This window comes from Brachyistius frenatus, unplaced genomic scaffold, assembly GCF_029030835.1.
Source record: "Brachyistius frenatus isolate BFR_SWC_R1_liver_20210118 unplaced genomic scaffold, ASM2903083v1 Contig_48, whole genome shotgun sequence".
NCBI classification, from domain to species: Eukaryota; Metazoa; Chordata; class Actinopteri; family Embiotocidae; genus Brachyistius; species Brachyistius frenatus.
This window is the reverse complement of record NW_027210647.1, coordinates 734,883-754,399: the sequence shown is the minus strand read 5'-3', so window position 1 is coordinate 754,399 and position 19,517 is coordinate 734,883. Positions and strand designations below refer to the sequence as shown.

At 39.6% G+C, this 19,517-nt stretch overlaps 1 protein-coding gene across 1 annotated transcript in view; it reads right to left on the bottom strand.

The window, feature by feature from the left end:
* The window catches only part of LOC138623970 (mannosyl-oligosaccharide 1,2-alpha-mannosidase IA), a 188,048-nt gene that overhangs the window by 63,368 nt on the left and 105,163 nt on the right, over positions 1–19,517 (bottom strand). Inside the window, exon 3 of the mRNA XM_069703790.1 lies at positions 12,713–12,828. Coding sequence (XP_069559891.1) covers positions 12,713–12,828 — 116 coding nt within the window. The remainder of the gene's footprint in view (positions 1–12,712; positions 12,829–19,517) is intronic.

The window sequence follows — 19,517 nt, the reverse complement described above, 5'->3', positions numbered from 1 at the left end:
CAGAAGTGCATTTAGTGAATGACACCATAATGACTCGAGGGAAAAATGTATTGACTTTGTATTTCATGACAGAACTCTATGCTTTTTGTATGGAAGTCTATTGGAACCAGAGGTTTTCGAAGCCAGCCCCTAGTGTTCCTCAGTGGAATTACACTTCAAGGCATCAGCTTCATTTTTCAGACCCGTAGGCTGTGTCTGTTTTTATGTAGTGTATGGTGGTAATCATTCCTCTTGTTCATACTCATCTTTGTGAAATATTTCCCTAACGTACCTTCAATATCAAGCCTGCCATCTCTGTATTCTCCTGAAAGTCTTTTCAATGTATTTTTACACAGAATGACGACTGTTCATTTAGTCTCCCATTACTCTCATTTAAATTAATTTTGGAACAGATGTTTTGACAGCAAACACAATCTACTTCTATATTACTCTGGGCACATGACTTAAAAAATAGTGAACCTATTGGCCTTTTTCTAAGCTTAACAGTTTAATGTGTGCAAATCAGAAGATTATGTCCTGTTTTTATTCAATATCCAAGTCTAGGTAGGTAGGGTAGGTAGGTAGGTAGGTAGTATCTCATTAAAACACAAAATGATGAACATTTACCCACACCGGTTGGTGTCAAATATTGTAAAATCCCCCGTTCTTTGCACAATTGCAATTAAATTCTGACCAAAAATGAATTAAAAAAAAAAAAAAATTCAGTCCTATTTCAGTGATCACTAAGTTGGTTTTCTTTTTGGTGAAACCGATTTTTGCCCGGCTGAAAAAGTGAGATTTCTGATGGAAAAAAAAATCCAACTCACCGTAAAACTCAATTTTGGGAAATGTCAACATGAATCATTCGGTTTCTTTTAAACTGTAGCTGCTTGGACATTTTAACTGTCAAATCTGATTGTGATTGAATCGTTTTTTTCTCAGGTCAATACAGTTTACTACAATTTTAGGCTTTTAAAACAGGTTTACTTTCTTAAAATAAATGATAGATGAATACTAAGGATAAGGAATTCCTACATCCGTCTACAAAGAAATAATTTCCCACTAAGACACTAAAAGCTACAGCACGCAGTTTAATTTAACTGTGCTGCTGCTCCTGGAGGCACGTTAACACACGGCTCAGCAAACATAACTGCTCTCCTGAAAGCATGACAAAGAAATCTGGTAAAATGAATAACACCTGCTTTTACTGTTTTCCCTCTCGTCTGTGTTCACGGTGCTCAAGCTGAGGACCTAATTAGGAGACAGCACAGGGCCGCCAGTTGAAGCGCAGTAGCCCTCACAACCACTTCTATCAAGATGCAACCCTGTCTGCAATTTCTATCTTGCTCTTCTCAGCCTCCCGCACTGGAAGGTGATGGAAGAGAATCTCTGAAGAACAATTTATCAAGAATAAAAACAAACATATGCTGCAACTTTACAACACAAACAACACACTGCTTACTTAAAAAAAAAAACATTTCAGGCATACAAGAAGCTTCTCCAATGAGGAAAAATGGGCGTAAATCTACTATTAATGTTTGTCCTAACTTTTAGAAAAAAGGTAGATCACTTTAAAAGAAATACAGTACACCGGCAACTGGTAAAATATGCATTATACTGGAAGAAAATTACCATTTTAATTGTTTGACATAATGTAATTATTGTGCTGAGGGAGCCACAGCAGAAAAGAAAAATTAATTAATGAGGGTAATGACTCATTGGGTATATTGCTGTCGAACCTTGTAGGTGTTCTGCTTCACCAGCACCATGCAATGTTGCTGACAGTGTTTGCCGCTGGTTTCCTCTGTTAATGAGTATTCTACATTCGTGGCAAAGATTGCCTTCGTAGACGGCCCAGATTTACTTGGGCCGTGAGCCTGATTGGCAAGGCCGCCGGGACGCTGTGTGCCAAGGAGCCGACGACACTGTTGCCCAGTGGTGTGTCCCGCTCAGACGCTAATCTAATGATACACTGCTAATAAACAGGCATCATTGTCACTGGGCAGATGACTGTTAGCATCGCCGCCATCCAGGTTTTTTCGACTGGCTCCCACATTTCAAATCCAAATTAGACTGGTGTGACAGACAGAAATGACCCGATGAGCCAAGGATAAAAATTAAGCAGATGATTGCCTCTTCTCCTAGAGCCGCTGCTTCACACTTACAGGCTGTGATTCAACTTAACATTGCTAATTAACATGGAGAAATCATGAAAGGGACCAATTTGATCGTGTAACTCTGTCAGTCTGGCAATCTGCAGGCTCAAAGCTGCTGCCTCTGCTGTAAGGAATTTCCCAAGACTGCTTCTTTCAACTGACTTACTTCTTTTTTTTTTCTTTTCCACAGTAATTGTGGTCTTGATCAGTGTTCAAACTGAGAGCAGTCTACGACATCAGCGTTAATGACCGCTTACTTCTGGTGCATGCTAAACGGCCTTCTGAGATGGGGAGGGAGCTCTTAACTTTACATCAATAAAAAATAAATAAATAAATAAAATTGACCTCATGATTGATGCGCCCAAACAGCTCAATATTTCGATGGGTGACATCAGCCTAACAGTAAACAGTGACTGGTTAAGAAAACTATTTTTTTGAGCTTTTAAATAGACAAGTGTGTTGACAAATCAGATGCTACTTTTATAGATAATTACATTCTTAAACATATTTAAAACTTAGAGAATTGTAGATAAAAGAGAATTATACTGTATGATGAAGTTATACGCATCGGTCATTACAGTGTAATAGTTAGGTTCCAAGAGACTGACATCCCAGTTTCATTTGTATCACTCATTGCAGTGTTGTTCTTTGAAATATAAAATAAATGATTAAACTAATCAAAAGGAGCTCATGTTGCCTTGAGTGAGAAGCCCCTTTACATTGTTTCAACAACAATCACAACATCAGGGAATTGTGTCTTTTTTCTGAAGCCTTTTTTTTAAATTATTATTATTGTGATAATTTGAAATGTTTTTGATTTGAAATAGCATTTTAACTGACAGCCATTGGATAGTGATGGTTATCCGTTGCAATACATCAAGCTAGTTTCTTTCTTCTACTTGACGGCTCCACTTTTCTAACATTCCCATGATGCATTTTAACAAACTGGGGGAGGAGGGGGTGAGGGGTGGGGGAAGGGAGTGTCGCCTCAGTGAATAACTAATCCCATCTCAAACCAATAAACCGCGAGGCATTAATGTAGACTATTGGCTAATGATTCGAATCTCATCAGGTATGATTTGCATTTTATCTCTTCGATAACACTTATCCTTTAAAACCCGGTAATTACTCAGCGTCTAACATCTCCTGAAACATCATCAAGCAGGCACATACGCACAAAAGACAGACTGTACTCGTCATATCATAAACATCTCCACTAAACGCATTAACTTGTAAATTAAAAGCCTGGTTAATAATGAATCAGATACTGCCACGGTGATCAATTATAGCTGCGTAACAACCCAACCCATCACCTCTCCACGTATTTCACTCACATCCTCTGCATCCCATCCTTTGAGTTTACGACCGAGAATATTTGTCTCGCAGCATCTATTTTCAAAGCTGGTCTCTATCTTTTGATGCTCTCTCTGTATACATCTGGAGACACAAATACACACACACACACACACACACACCCCCGCAGAATCACTGTGAGCAGCGTCGTGTGTACAGGTCTCGGCTCTCTCCTGAGGGATGCAGCAGCCCCCCACCGAGTGTTCCATGGTAATGCTCGGGTCTCGTGGGACTTTGCTACGCTCTCACTCGCCCATCATTATTCACCCCGCTGCAGTCCGACGGCCCTCTTCCCGACTCTGTCGCTCATCATATACCTCCCACTGCATTTGGCCTCACTGACTGAGCCACATCCTTCACCTTTTTTTTTTTCCTCAGCCGCACCGGAGGCTGCTCGCTCCCAAAGTGCCGACACGGAAAAAAAAGAGGCACTTGAGTGCTCCGCTGTCTTCGCATTGATAAATTAAACATCCAGTTATGCAGATTAGGTCATTAACTGAACTAATTAATGCATCAATTATTTAAAAAAAAAAAAAAATTTCATTGCACTTTTCTTCACATCACTTTAGTAGTGTGAGAATGAGGTATTAATCATTTCAATATTTTAGAAATACAACTTGTCTGTCCTGAGCATTAGCTTGACGCGGAAGAATTGTAGTTCGGTAATTTAAGAGAGCAGAATAAGTAACATTTTGAAATGGCTTCGAGGTCCAGAAGTCGGTCTGGGTGAAACTGATGACACAGGACCTGACAAGTCAGACGAACCTTTCAATAGTAAAGAGGAGCCGGAGTCGCCATTTAAGGCGCTACCGCTAACAACAAATATAAATGTATTCTTTGATCTCGATCAGGGCACTTTCTTAAATCAGTCAATTTAATTTAATCATACCAAAAAACCTGCAGGTATCTCCAATGGAAGTGGTACTTGGGAAATTTGGTTTGGCACATAATGGAACATGGTCTGTAAAGCTTGGGAACCTGTGGACTACAAGTAAGCCTCTGAAATGACAACTATTTCCCAATTATTCCCTCGCTGTAGTAACCAGAATGGAGTGTCCGCATTTGCCTGTGCCAAATGGGTCCGCAGGGACAAAGTGCATTAATGATTTCAAACATGCTGGTAAATATCCGTAATGATGAACCACCCACACAAAATGTCCTTTGCCCTCCTTTGCAGAATGTCAGCCGAGCTTGACCTCAGCTCTGGGGCACGATGTCTTTGCTGAAGCATCTCCCTGCACCATCAATGACACTGTTTCCTCAGACGCCTTCATGACTGGGAGCAAGTTGGGCCTTGTTTAGTGCAGACAGGAGGTCGCTGGGGTCAAAAAAACAGCTCTGCAGAGGTAAACAACAACCTTGCTCCGTGTCTCCTCGTTACCAGCATTAATGTCACTTTATCTTGTCCTCAAGTGTGAGCGAACATTTAGAAAACAACTCATTAACAAATGATTAAAAAATAGATGATAACGGACAGGGAAAAATACTAAATACTTCCCTCAACAATGTGATGACATGTTCAACTTAAAACTGCCATCGTGAACATTTTCAGAATATGTTTTTTTTGCTGAACATATTTCAGGATGACAACCTACACATACACTGTATATTTGCTCGAGGTGTTTGCAGAGTTCTTCCCTTGTCAACAACTTTTTCCTTGGCAATTATGCAAGAAGTCGTTGCCAACACATTTCTCTGTATTTCACTCGGTGCTATGCATGTGTGTTGTAGTTCAGTGCGCACACACTCTATAGTTCGGTTGTTGGTAAGATGCTGCCGGCAGTCTCAGACGATTTGATGAAGTTCCTCACCCTCGTCGACTCTCTCACCAAACTTTCTCCTCTTTGCGAAAATGGGGTGAGAGTCTGAAAGCAAACTGTGCATCTGGACTGGAAGCACAAACTCTGCCTGGCCTCTGGGCCCCGCATCGCTTTGAGTTTAATATATTAACAGGAACAACAATGCACAACAATTCTGCCCTCATTCTACCAAAACCTCAATTACATCTGGAGTAAAATGGCACTGACCGGAACAAACAAGTTATTTTCTGTGCTGTTCTTTATGCTGCTGCAAAGTTAATTATCAATGTAATGAAATTGAGACCTCATGCTAATATGTCAAGCTGACAGAGGAGACTCAAGGGAAATTACGTAATTTTGTTCTAGGATGTTTCCGGGTGATGCAGGCCTCTGTGCCCCTGACAACCTCCATAACAATCTAAAGGAAATATTCGTCGCTGCTGTAACGAACTCTTCACATGTCTGCAGAGTCACGCTCACAGCAAGAGACCACGACACTTAACGAGGGCAGGCGGGATAACAACCCAAAACAAACAAGACAAAGCAACAAGTCCTTCAACCCATACGACCGTACAAGTCATTTATCGCCACCCTCAAAGACGACCTGCGGGGAAGCACAAAAACTGCTTGCTTAGGAAAAGATAATGGTTTGGGTCAAAATGACGACTTGAACTTGGACCATGTTCGCATCTTAGCTTCGCAAGTTAGCATGCTCACATTTGCTAATCAGCACAGTACAGCTGAAGGTGTAGCCTATTTAGTTTTGCTAAATTAACAAAATAATGTAAACTAAAAAGTGTGATCTGATGATGGAAAGTGTACATGGACAGTTAAGAGATCACACAAAGAAGGATACGCGGGTATCTGTTCCTAATTCGACAGCAAACCAGCCAATAACTGACATTTCACTCAAAATCACAAATGTAAACCTCAAACAGAAGAAAAAAAAAAATCTGGGGATGACCGAAATCATTAGAATACATCCTTTGGCTAATACAAATGCCTGCATTAAAATTTGACAGATTCAAACAGTTGTCAAGATATTTTAGTCTGGATCTACCGGATTGCATGTGGCCGGTGGAAAGCTGCTCTCATTCACTCACATGTTGTTTCATGTTACTGTCACCCTCTCGGCCGCCCTCACACTTAGCTTCAGAATAGTGCTGTCCATCCACTCCCACTCTGCTGCCTCTCTTTTTATGCACTCTGCCCTTTTTTTTTTGTGACACTTTGCTCACACATGCCAACATTTGCACTACTTAACTGTTCAAGGGGAGAAAAATGCAGCTCATGCCAGGACAGAACAAAAAAATAAATAAATAATAACGCAGCTCCTTCCTTCAGTCTCTCCCAATGACACCCGCGAGACTTCACACTCAGTTCATCTTAGATGTGGAATTATAGGCCTGAATGTGCAAATTATCCAGTCACATTATCCATCCTGGTTTGGCTCAGGAGATCTTTCATTGTGGTGTATCAGAAGTTATTACCAGTGGGTGTTGCTAGTTACGCTGAAGAGGCTTCATGGGAATCATCAACAAACACACAGGGGGACCTTTTCATTTATAAACAGCAACAATTGCACAATCACAGCCGATGGATTTTACTGAGAGGTTGTGAACACTTCAGTTTCCATGCAAAATAATTTACAGTGACAGCTCTTCTACACATTAACATATTGGCTAATACCACATGACACTAAGAGATAAAACACATGAATAGATTTTTTTTTTTTTAAGATTATTTTTGAGCATTTCCACCATCATTGGATATTGGTCATTAGTGAATGGGCAGACAGGAAACGAGTGGAGAAGCAACGCAGGTCGCTGTGGTTACATTTGGCTTTAATCATTGGTCTACTGCATGTTTATATTTTCTGAAAGGAACAAAACCTTTGAGTTGATGGCACAACAGTACGACAGCCTGAAGGCTTAACTATTCTGTCATCAAGCTGAAAATACTTTGACCATAAATAAAATGACCTCGTTATTAAGTTCTGAGCAATAAAAATCCTTTAGCGTCAGCAAAATGACACCCATAAAACCAGAAAGGGCTGTTACCAGTTATTTTCATTAATGATTAAACTGCTTGATCGGCTCTTTATTGATTGATTGCTGTAAAAGTAAATTAATAAATTAGTAAGAGTAGTACAATTTGTGCATTACTATTGAAATATTTGTTTTGTTCAACCAACAATCTAAAACCCCAAAATATTTGGTTTAATATGAGAGAAGATATCCGAATAGAAACTACCTTTAAAAGGTTTTTGCATTTTTGCTTAAAAAGAGGATTCAAAGAATTCAGCAATCATGAAAATAGCTGCCAGTTATTCTGTCAATCTCTTTCAGCACAAAATCTGGTTCCAACTTCCAACAGCGTGATCATTTCCAAAATGTCAAACTTCCAAAAATACTACTCCTAAAAAAACAGAAAAAAAAAACATGTTTCACTCTGTGTAGTCTACAACAGTAAAATAAACAATAAGCCTGGTTGAGTCATTCTCGGTGTAGCTTGTAAATCACAGCTGCATCTAGCATCTATGAATGAATGACCACAGGCTTCAGACTGGATAAAAAGAATCTTCTGAATGAAAATGTCTGTACTTTTTCCTTTTTTTCCCCTTTTGTTCCTCTTAGATACAGTGTGTGGCTGGATTAAGGCCTCCATGAACCCCTGAGAATGAATTATCTCGAAGGGCTATAACCTGTAACTATGTGTGTTTTGATACCCTTTGAGTGGATGTTCTCTGCTGTCTATTATTACTTTAAATCCATTTTTTTTTCCGATTAAACCTTCATAACACAGATGTAGTTTGCATAAAACTGAAGTTGAAAATATGCCACCTCTGTGCAGAGCTCATCCATCGATAAACCAGTGACAACTTTTAATTTTACACCCTGATGGTGGAAATTCCAATTTGTTTTGAAACTAGAAAAGAATGAAAGTAAGTAGATCAAAAAGACAGATGCCTAAAAAACAGGTTAGGGTGAAATGATCAGAGCGCTCTGTTCCCATTGTTCCGTTTTAATCACACACTGATCTAGTCATTTTCCTGATGGTAAGTGGGAAGAGCTGAGCCAGAATATCAATGATATGGCAAGATTAGAAATAACATTGAGTCAAAGAGTAGAAATAGAGACGTGGAGGTTCTGCAAGAGTACTAAGCTTTGGGAGGTGTACAATCCAGTCTTGTAGTCTTCATCAATCACTCTTCATTACTCTCTCTTAAATGAGAAGAAGTCTGCTGAGCTACGAGAAGGGAACTACTGTATTTTCTTAAAATATTGATCAAACTGTTGATAGAAGGTCCTCAAAATAAATCCTTCAAAATAAAATACTGAACAGTTATGTGATGGACTTGTGATCCTTTTGTTATTTGTTTTGTTTGCTGTGGTGTATTATGTCATTGTTTGTTTGTTTGAGTCGACCAAGATACCGAGTATGGACACTGAGGATTGTGAAGGGAACTTTATTCTCTGTTATTAACATATAATTGTTATAAGAGGGTAGGACTGAAAAAGTAAAACAAAAACAAAAAATTTAAAAAGTTGATATCCTTGATTTGATTGTTGTCTCATATTAAGGATGCCTCTTTTTTTATTTTTGTCTATTACTTTGATTTTGTTTTCCCTTTCATGCTCAATAAACTGATTAAAAGTAAAGCAATTAACACATATTTATGTCTTAATCAGACTCGAGAACCCCCACAATACTGATCTACCAAACACTTCAGTCTTAATCCAACAACAGCTTGCAGAGAAAATATGGCAAAAGCTAAACTGACACAGGCGGGAACCTTCTGGAGCTTCTTTTGTCTTGATAATTGCCTCAACCAGCAGAATAAGACAGTCTGTCAGCTGAGCTGCTCATCCAGATCTGCATTAAGAGCTTGCTGTTTGTTTCAGACTTGTGTGGTCAAGATGCATTTCAAAGAATGTAATTTGTTCATTTGGCACAGTTTTAAAATCTTTTCTTTCCGCCTTACTAAACCCATTTGTTGAAAATACAAATAAAAGTGAAGCATTTCACAATTATGTTTGGGTTAATTACCATAGAAAGAACAAACTGACCATAATAATCAGCGGCGGATGTCTGAGCCTCTTGGTGGGCAGAAACGGGCTGCAACCTACCCGTGAACGCTGTCCAGTGTGTACTGTAACGTTGTCCTTGTCTGTCTGTCTGTCCTTGTTTCACTGCTAACAAGTTATAGACTGGCTGTCACTACGCATTGAGCTCCGGATGACAGACAGGCCTGAACAGATGAGTCTGACAAAGTGCTTTGCAGTGTGGTTGACTGCATCTGGTGACACTGCAATGTAATTAAGAACAATGCCTGCATGAAAGTCCCTCCTTGTGCATGCATCTCTTTCTACTTATGCTACTGTATGTGACTGATGAAATAGTCTGTAATAATACATTATTCTGTGACAAGAACCTTGAAAAACACTGCCATCTCCGTAAAACACAACCTGCCACACAACACTGGATTCAAGACAGAATAATTGTTGAGTATATACAAGCACAGTTCCTAGCTGCTATAATTTTTCTTATTCATAAAACATGTTTTTGACTAACTCTGTACATCTTAATCAGACTTAAATACGTGTGTATTTGTTCATTTGGCACAGTTTTAAAATCTTTTCTTTCCGCCTTACTAAACCCATTTGTTGAAAATACAAATAAAAGTGAAGCATTTCACAATTATGTTTGGGTTAATTACCATAGAAAGAACAAACTGACCATAATAATCAGCGGCGGATGTATAATACGTGTGTATTTAAGTCTGAATCAGATAGGGCAGGTATGCCGTATCTGCTTAAAACATTAAACACCAAGATCACCAGAATAAAAATAAGGCTATGTCAGGATAAATTTGACAATAAATGGTCTGCCACAGATGGGATGTCTTGTGTAGAACTAAGCACTGACCCAAAGATAAAAGGCATTTAAGCGCCCGACCTGAGGACATTAAAATGGCAAAAATCCATCTACTGAATACCATTACTTTAATGTAAAGCAAATAAATGATCCGCAATAAAATGAAAATGATCCTTGGCTGATGGAACACTTCTAACAAACCACACAGAACACATCCACATTTTAATAATCTGATTATATTGTAAGCTTTAGAATACTCAAATAAAAATAACAATTATAATCCAAAACTTATGCCTCAGTAAAGAAAAACATCTTTATTGTATTAAAAACAGGCAGAAGTGTCTAGACTTTGGGTTTAAACAATGAGCATACTGTTTGACTTCAAGTGCTAAAATTTTTCCAGCAGTTGCTTCTATTCTGCATATATTTCCTTAGGTGGTATTTTGATAAAATTAGAACATCAGAAAATTTCCGGAAGCTCATGGCAAGCTTGCTGAACCATTGCATTTGACAATCTGTATCTTGAGTCAGTGTCATTTCTTCGCAAGGTGGGTCATTTTCAAAATGATGATATAATGTGACAAATAAATGTTTGTCAAGAGGACTGCATACTCTCTGAGGCGTTGCAGCTATTTAATATCTAGTACACTACTTCTCTATGTACAGTAGACCTGCAGATGAGTGTGTGCGTGTCTGTGTGCGTGTGTATCTGCATGTCTGTCGGTGTGTTTCTGTGTTGCCATGCTTCACATACAAAAATAACCCCATCAAATTAATAAATGTGCATAGATGAATATTGAATTGAAATGTTGTAAAACTGCCTGATTCATTTTCAGATGAGATGACAGAAGCGCTTTCATTTAGCCACTGCCCAAAGATGTTCACACGAGATGTAAAAGAATCTGATGTGTAAGCATATCTTTCAGGACACGAAACTGCCCTCTAACTAGGACATGTAAATTATTTACCCTTAAAATATCCAAATATTTGGAGAAGGAATCTGAACTGTCATTGAAGGGTCACGTCTGATATGAAGAGGGAGTTCCCCCTCCGCTGATGCAGGGTTGAGGGGGGAGACGGGGTAGACAGATCGTGGCGGATGGCACCCGTGATGCATTGCACTGTAAAGTGTAAATCTGTATTTGTTGTCTTTATGATTGGGGACACTGTGGCTGTTTGTCAGCGGCTGCCATTACTGGCTGTCTCCGCTCAGGCTGACACAGCCAGTAGCTGCAGCTCCAGTCAAAGTTGATAATCATCTGGCAAAAACCACAAAGGCTGTCTTTTTGTGTGTTTATCATGCCTCTCTCCATGTCTCCCTTTCACAATGCATATGTATCTGTGTGCGTGTGTGTATGTGTGTGTGTGTGTGTGTATGTGTGTGTGTGCCATTAGTAAGAAAAATAAAAGCTGAAAACTGAAGCTTTCCTTTGATGTGTGGGGGAAATGAACACTAACTGTGCATTTCTTTATGGCCTTAAAACTGCCAGTGATCAAGATTGTGCTGAGCTCCACGGGAGAGAAGCACATTGCAAGAGTGTTTTAGCCCTGATTATAAACTAGGGCTGCTTTCCCAGTGGAATAAATATGTGTGCACAACTGCTGGCTTAATAATATTCCCACACAATTCAGTGCTACAGGCCTCATGTGCACACAAGTCCAATATAGTCAGGGCTTGTTTTCTTAGTAAGATACTTGAAATAAACAAGTGTTTTTAATGCAAATTGAGAAACATTTTGTCAGCAAACAAAGCAACCCAAAATTGAAACATTCAACATGCTGTCATATCAGGCAGTGAATTGGTATAATTACTGCCTAGCATCTGCAACACCACATTGACAGACAGTGTGACAGTTGTGTTTGCAAGCTTCGTGTAATTGCACAGCATTATGTATTTATTACAGTTGGTGGAACATGTGACTCAGAGGTGGCCCAGACATGACCTCTCTCATTTACACAACTTAAAAAACCACCGACAAACTGGCTCACACGCTTGACTGTTAGCAGCAAACCACACAAAGCCCTGCCCTCGCTGGCACTCTCACTGGCCTCCACTCAATCCAACATGATATCAGAACTGGCAACCCTCAGTTGTTCCCGACCTGGTCATTACCGACTCGCTCAGTGAAAGGGTCGTGGCCTCTTTGTGCCTCCTGTCTCCCACAATTTTTTTTATTGAAAACATCCTTTAGTCCCCTTCTCTCTCCTCTCTCCTTTATTTATAAAATGTTCTGGCCCATAAAGACTTTTCAGCGCGGCAGAGAATCCCATCAGTCGGTAACACGGCGTGGCCGGTGGCCACACAGGACGCTTTTGATTCCTGCTGAAATGTCCTGAGCTTTGGAAAACTGTCCAACTCAGTGGACACAATGTTGCTGTTAGAGCACAAAAGCCCAGCTTGAAATCAATCCAGCATGCACTGGAAGGCCACTGCTGAAAACTTCATTATGTTACTATTTGGTAAGAGCGAAGTTGAGCCTGATCTTGGGTCAGTGGTCCCAACTGAGTTTGAAGTAAGTGACAAAAATGAAAATGTATGAAACTCACCGAATTTAGGTCCAGGCTGGTCTGCACCCACTCCTTGGCATCATTATATTCTTCCATCAATCCCATAATGTACAGTGTGTCCAGTGAATCAATGATGGATGCTCCTCTCAGGCCACCTGCAAAATGAATGAGAACTGAGTTAGCACTCATTGAGACAAAGACAAGCCAGTGAGGAAAATCACATTTGAAGCTCTGTTTGTTGTTGTGGGCTTTTTTTTTTTTCAATGAAAATATCAAAACAATAAACGCAGTACATTTCCCCAAAATTCAGCATGCAACTAGTGCAACAATTTGCAACACAGAGCCAACAAAAAAAACATTCCTGACAACCTTATACACACCCACATCTCTTTTTTTTCATGATGTCATAGAGGTTTTTTGTATGAATAGGCCTTATATGTTCAGATTTCTTCAGGCTACAATTTTCACATACTCTGTGTACACTGAAAGATGTATAGATTGCTGTAATCAATCCTCCTCTCCACACTGGTGAGAGGAAATACTTCCTGTAGAGCTACTAAATTATAAGGTAAGTTTAGCAGCAGCAAACGTCAGCTGTTGCATCGATAATATTAGCCCGTGTCCACTGCCTGCTGCTCACATCTACAGTTTTCACTGTGATTATAGTCTGAAAACCCTGTTTGCATAAAGGTTCGCTCAGCCACCCTGAAGGGTAGTTCAATCAGGGAACAGTGGGGGTGGCTAAGTGTGATCACCTTGAGGTTAGGACGAGATGAAGCAAGACGAATTGTTGCTAGCAAAGTTGAGGAATTGAAGCTTGAGGCGATGAGTTAAAGCTGCCCCAATAGCTTCAAAATTAACCCGTACCAGATACCTAACAGTGATCAATTATTCCTATAAAACCCATCTATACACACAACATGCACACACATCCAACCCCATGTTGTGTAGTATTTGTTTGGTCTGTGCATCACATTGACACTAAGGTATTTCAATCACTAATCCCTGAGGTTGTGAGGGATCCACCCGCCTGATGTTTCCTCTGTAGAATTTTTTTTAAGAGACTTTTTGATAAGATTTATAAAAGACAGCAATGCAGTGAATGCAGCAAATAACTGATCGGATTGTTGCGCAAGTCGAGTTCTTAGAAAGATATAACTGCGAGATTGAACCCCAAACCTCTAATGTTCTGATGAGCAACAGTAACTTGACAGCTTGTGTGATAAAAAACAAAACATAAAAGTTCCTCGCACGCTGAGCTTCTGTAATTACCGCAGTGATGTTGAATGAAAAATAGCTTTGTGTGGCCCACATGAAACGCATCCTCTCTCGGAGATTAAAAGCCTCTGCTAAAAAGCATCCATCACTGTAACATGAAAGTCAAGTCATTTAGGAATCAAGCAGCAGAGGGTGAAAAAAAGGACTGATATACTGATTATTGCAAACATTTAGCAGCTGCTCCTGGATTACATAGAGTCGACGTGTTTCCACCATTAAACTGTGTGTAAATGTCACAGAGTAGGAAATAGGTGTGTGTGTGTGTGTGTGTGTGTGTGTGTGTGTGTGTGTGTGTGTGTGTGTGTGTGTGTGTGTGTGTGTGTGTGTGTGTGTGTGTGTGTGTGTGTGTGTGTGTGTGTGTCTGCAGTTACTGTGTGAGTGTTTGTCTTTATGAATCTCATTTAAAGCTATTAATTTCTTTTCACCAACTAAATGAAAAATACTAAGGGATGTTTATTCCATCCTGGTGGCCTTATGAGAGATTGCACAGCCCATTTTCATTCTCATATGACCAAATATTATGCAAATGCAGCTGAGCCTCACAGACAGTGCGACACAAAGGAAAAAAATAAACATTATCCTTAATGAATTACTGTAAAAGAGTCGAAGGGAAAATTATGGTTTGGAAGTTTGATAACAAGAAACTGTGACTAAAATAGTGGATTAAACTGCTCCTGGGCTCAGATGGAAGATTAGTGGGGAAAAAATGCAACCGAGTGGAAACTGACCTGGTTAAATGAAAGAGGTGATGAAAACCTACAGTAGATGGCTGGATTGATCTGATGCAAGCGTTCAGCAACCTGGCACATCAAAGACTTCGTTTTTTTTTATCAAGAATTATTTTTAAACCACTCCAAATATGCAAATGTTAACTATACCTCAGGGCGACAAAATACAAATCTGGAAAATTAAACAAGTCTCTTGCAGTCTTTCAGGATCCTGTTCTCATCAGTCCTTACTATTTTCTAATTGTTTAGGTCTAAGCTGATAATTTATTGTCAACATTTTTGTATTCACAATGAATCAAAAGGCCACGTGAATGGATTCACTTGTAATGATGAACAGAAACATTTCATGAATTCTACAGTTTCCCTTCTGAGCACTTTAGCATCTTTGAATTCACTGTTTTGCAGTTATAGGCAGACATCTTTGTTGTTTCATTGTCGCTGCTCTTTTGGTGCCATTTTCACACACGGTAGGCAACGGTTTTCAAAAAGAAAAAAAAACAAAACTCTAAAATCTGGACATACACAACCTACCCAGCACAAAACAAAAGATAAGCAGGACTAATGGAGCATTTTTATAGCTCAAGTATCTGATATTTCCATCAGGAGTTGATGCAGTGCAACACTGGTCGTACGTTTGAACACAAACTTGATTCCAAATAAATGCAAAAGTTGCTCATATCTGCTGGATGTCTAAATGGACAACTAACTGCTGACAAGTTTGCCATTTTAGCTCATTAGCATAGACTTTGTTTGCTTAGTATAGTTGTTGTTTTTTATACCTCCAGGTGGCAGTCAAAAGTCAATTAATGCAGGTTGAACCAGAAAATGATTTATTATGTTTTAACAAATGTCAGAACATAGAAACACTCAAGTTCTCAAGTGGGTTTCTTTGATGAAACTTGTCTTTTTCTGCTGCCTTCATGCCAAGAAACCAACAAATAGTGAAAATAATGAATTGTAGTGAAGAGTTTTCTGTCTTCAGTTCATTTTAGTTGAGACAAAATGTTGAGACTATGATCTACAATTGACAACTGAAGTTGATTATGTCTAATGGGATCTAAATTATTGAGAACAGACATCAAACTCTGACTGTCGACGGGTTGGTTTCTGTCAGTCTCGATCAACATCTCCGCTCTTTTCATCCTCTTAAAGATTTTAATTCCTGTCAGTGTCCACCCTGTGACTCAAACTGCCCATGCAGTATATGTAGCTGCACTCAAAACCCTCCACATCACCACTGACCTTTCAACTTATTGCCATAGCTTTATGGATTAGCTGATGAGGTCAGCTCGGATGCCAAAGGGCACGAGGGACGAGGGATCAATGACTTGACTTAACTGACTGATGGGTGTCATACTCTTTGGCGATAAATCCAGAGGTATTTCTGGTGTGGCGTGAAGCTGTCTCGTAAAGCCACACTGCAGGACTACTTTTGTTACAGTGCTTCACACCAAGCATGTTGGCTTCACAAGCTCGCCGTGCCAGTCGTCATATATCACACGCCCTTTGAAGACTCGTCTGCTGTCGTTTGCCTGGTGGCAGTCCACATCGTGTTGTCAGTAAGGGGGCAGCGCTAGCCTCGAGCTAGACCCATGGAGTCTACATAACTAGAGGACCATCTGCTGAGGTTGTTAACCCCGGCACTGTAACATACTGTATGTTGGTGTATCATATCAGAAAGATTTCCTGCATCTATTAATGTTAAGGAAGGAAAACCGAGCATATTTTCAGATGTAACTCAAACTTTTACTCTCTTAGGAGGGTAAGAACCTTTTTTAAGTCTTCTTATTGAGCAGCCCTTATCTTTATACTGTGACAAATAGTGAGGGTGACGACTGAGTGGAGGGGTGTAATCAGATATCTAATGCCCTGTGGTTATCCATACCCAGAAGTAGCTCTCTGTGGCTGCAGGCAAAACAGTGTGTGGAAAATTCCTCTTGAAAACACCACCGAGGCTAAGATGATTGATTGACTCTGAGGATAGACGGAGCAGATCAATCCATCATGGTGTACTCCTTCAACTTCCATGTTCTAAGACCCTATTTATTTCTGTAGCCCTTTGCTATAAATGGAAGGAGGCCTGAGGGATCCTCTGAAGACAATAGCGATAGGTGTGCTCTACTGTGTATTTATAAAGACTGATATACATGCACAGACTGACATTCATGACAACAAGGTCTCAATTTGCATCTCATGCACTCTAATGTCCTCCGTGATGCCCTTAGAATCATATGTAATGCCTAGCAAGGCTAAAAAATAAACAAACAGTAAACAAAATCTTTATTTAGAGACTGAGGATGCATCCGATAATGCCTGAACGAAACAGAACACACGAACATAAACAGAAAGCAGCAGCCATTCGAGTATTATCTACAAATACATAATGACCAATCACCCACAGAAAAAAGCTGGATAACCAACTGGGCAAAGCTGCCAACTGCTCCAAACTCTATGGGCTGTGAGTCAAATTGCATACTTCTGTACTTATACTTAATATTTTCAGTGCATTCAAACTGTCAAGTATGGAAACATGCATGAGTAGATAGATAGATAGATAGATAGATAGATAGATAGATAGATAGATAGATAGATAGATAGATAGATAGATAGATAGATAGATAGATAGATAGATAGATAGATAGATAGATAGATAGATAGATAGATAGATAGATAGATAGATAGATAGATAGATAGATAGATAGATAGATAGATAGATAGATAGATAGATAGATACTTTATTGATTCTACAAGGGTACATTAATATAAAAATGTAGCTGATTCAAAATTAGCAACTAACTAATTCATCAATAATAGTTTCTGGACTGGTTTGAATGTTTCACACTTAAAAATGCAATATTATCAGGCTATTAAACTAAATACTTGTTATTTGTAAGGTAAAAGGAGAGAAAACGATCAATACCCAATACTGATTAAAACATTACGTAACCCCAGTTTAACATGAACACGAATGAATACACCTACGTACTCATTTCTTTGAGAATCAGAAGTAGAAAGCAGAAATGAAGCGTGCACATGAGCAAGTGAGAAGTGTTTGAGTGTGTATGTGCAGGCACGCATAGTACATGGAAAGCCATTAGTAAGACATTGGCCGGTGGATGTTCATTCATCATTGCTGTCACAGGCCAGTCGATGTCGGTCAGCGTGGTTACATTAGACGGCCCGCGCCCACATGATCAATCACTCGCTGCAGAATGTTTGTGTCCTGAAATTACTGGCTTCCTCTCTTTTTCTCTAAATGTTCTCACACACACACACACACACACACACACACACACACACACACACACACACACACACACACACACACACACACACACACACACACACACACACACACACACACACACACACACACACACACAACTGATGTATATGTATTAGGGTACACACACTAAATTCTCTAAATGTTCTCACACACACACACACACACACACACACACACACACACACACACACACACACACACACACACACACACACACACACACACACACACACACACACAACTGATGTATATGTATTAGGGTACACTTATCTAATCCCCCAGGGGATAGTTCAGAGGCAACATTTCTGCTTTAATTTAATTTAACCAGCACATACTTTACGATATGAATGCAAAATATATGATGATATTCCTGAAATGAAATCCAATGACCGGATTGTAAATTCCATTGACTAAGTACACTCAAAGTGCAACATCGTTGACCAGATAAGAACAGATCCGATTTCAGAGATGGGGTATTTTAATACACCCACGGAAAAAACACTTTTTATCTAACACAGTTTATTTTTTTTAAATCTGGGAATTTTAAGTTGAATTAATAATATAATACTATAGATGTGGTTAATACTGTAAAACGTCTCGCTAACGTCATCAAAGTGAATCTAATTGATGTCGACACCGGGATTCAAACTAATTACACTGCCCCGTTACCAGCAGTTGTCAGTATCCAATTATCAATTGCAGGGCCAATGAGCATCTTGTTAGCGCTAATGCTACCTGGCACCAGAGACACAGGATTAGCAAACTGCTGTGTCTGTGTGATGCTAAGGATATCTAGCTGTTTGTTATTCGAGGCACACGGTTAGCACCGCAGATCAAGTGCACTAAGGAGATGACTCTGTAGGTGAGTGGACTTTTGATGAAGAGCACCAACAGAGCAGCGGCGGAGGGAGAGGAAGGGAAGTTTAGAGGGAGTAGGATAAAGCAGGGTTACTGAGCATAACATGAAACAGGGGGCGCCAAATGTCATGTCCATCAATCAAGATGGACTTTTTTCTAGAGGGCTGGAATACCAACTGTGTGCATTAGTCTCCTTGAGGAGAAGATGTCAGATAAGTCAAGAAATGTCAATAATGAAAGAGGAGAGAGGATCAACTGGATGTAGTCTCACTGTTGATGCATATTACGGTATGTAAAGTTCACCTTATCTTTGTACCTCAGCCAGGTTTTTACTGCAGCAGCAGAGTCGACTTTGACACAATTTCACTGCTGCTGAAAACAAAGACGTTTAGTTTGAGCCCAGTCGAGAATCACAGCGATAAAAGTTCACGCAGTAAGGAGGCTGGGTGGATCAGGGATTATTGTCTCTGACAGTCAACTCTGGTGAAGATGACTGTCATCATTTCTTAACGTTAACCAAGTGCATTGCAACCATGACGTCCGCCAATCTTCATGAAGTATTCATTTAAACCCAAACTAAGGTGTTGTTGTTACTTTAACAAAGATCTTTCTCTAAATCATGTTCGTGCCAAACCTAAGGCCACCTTCACCATAGAGATATAACCATCATTATTTTATAAAGCATGATTTACTT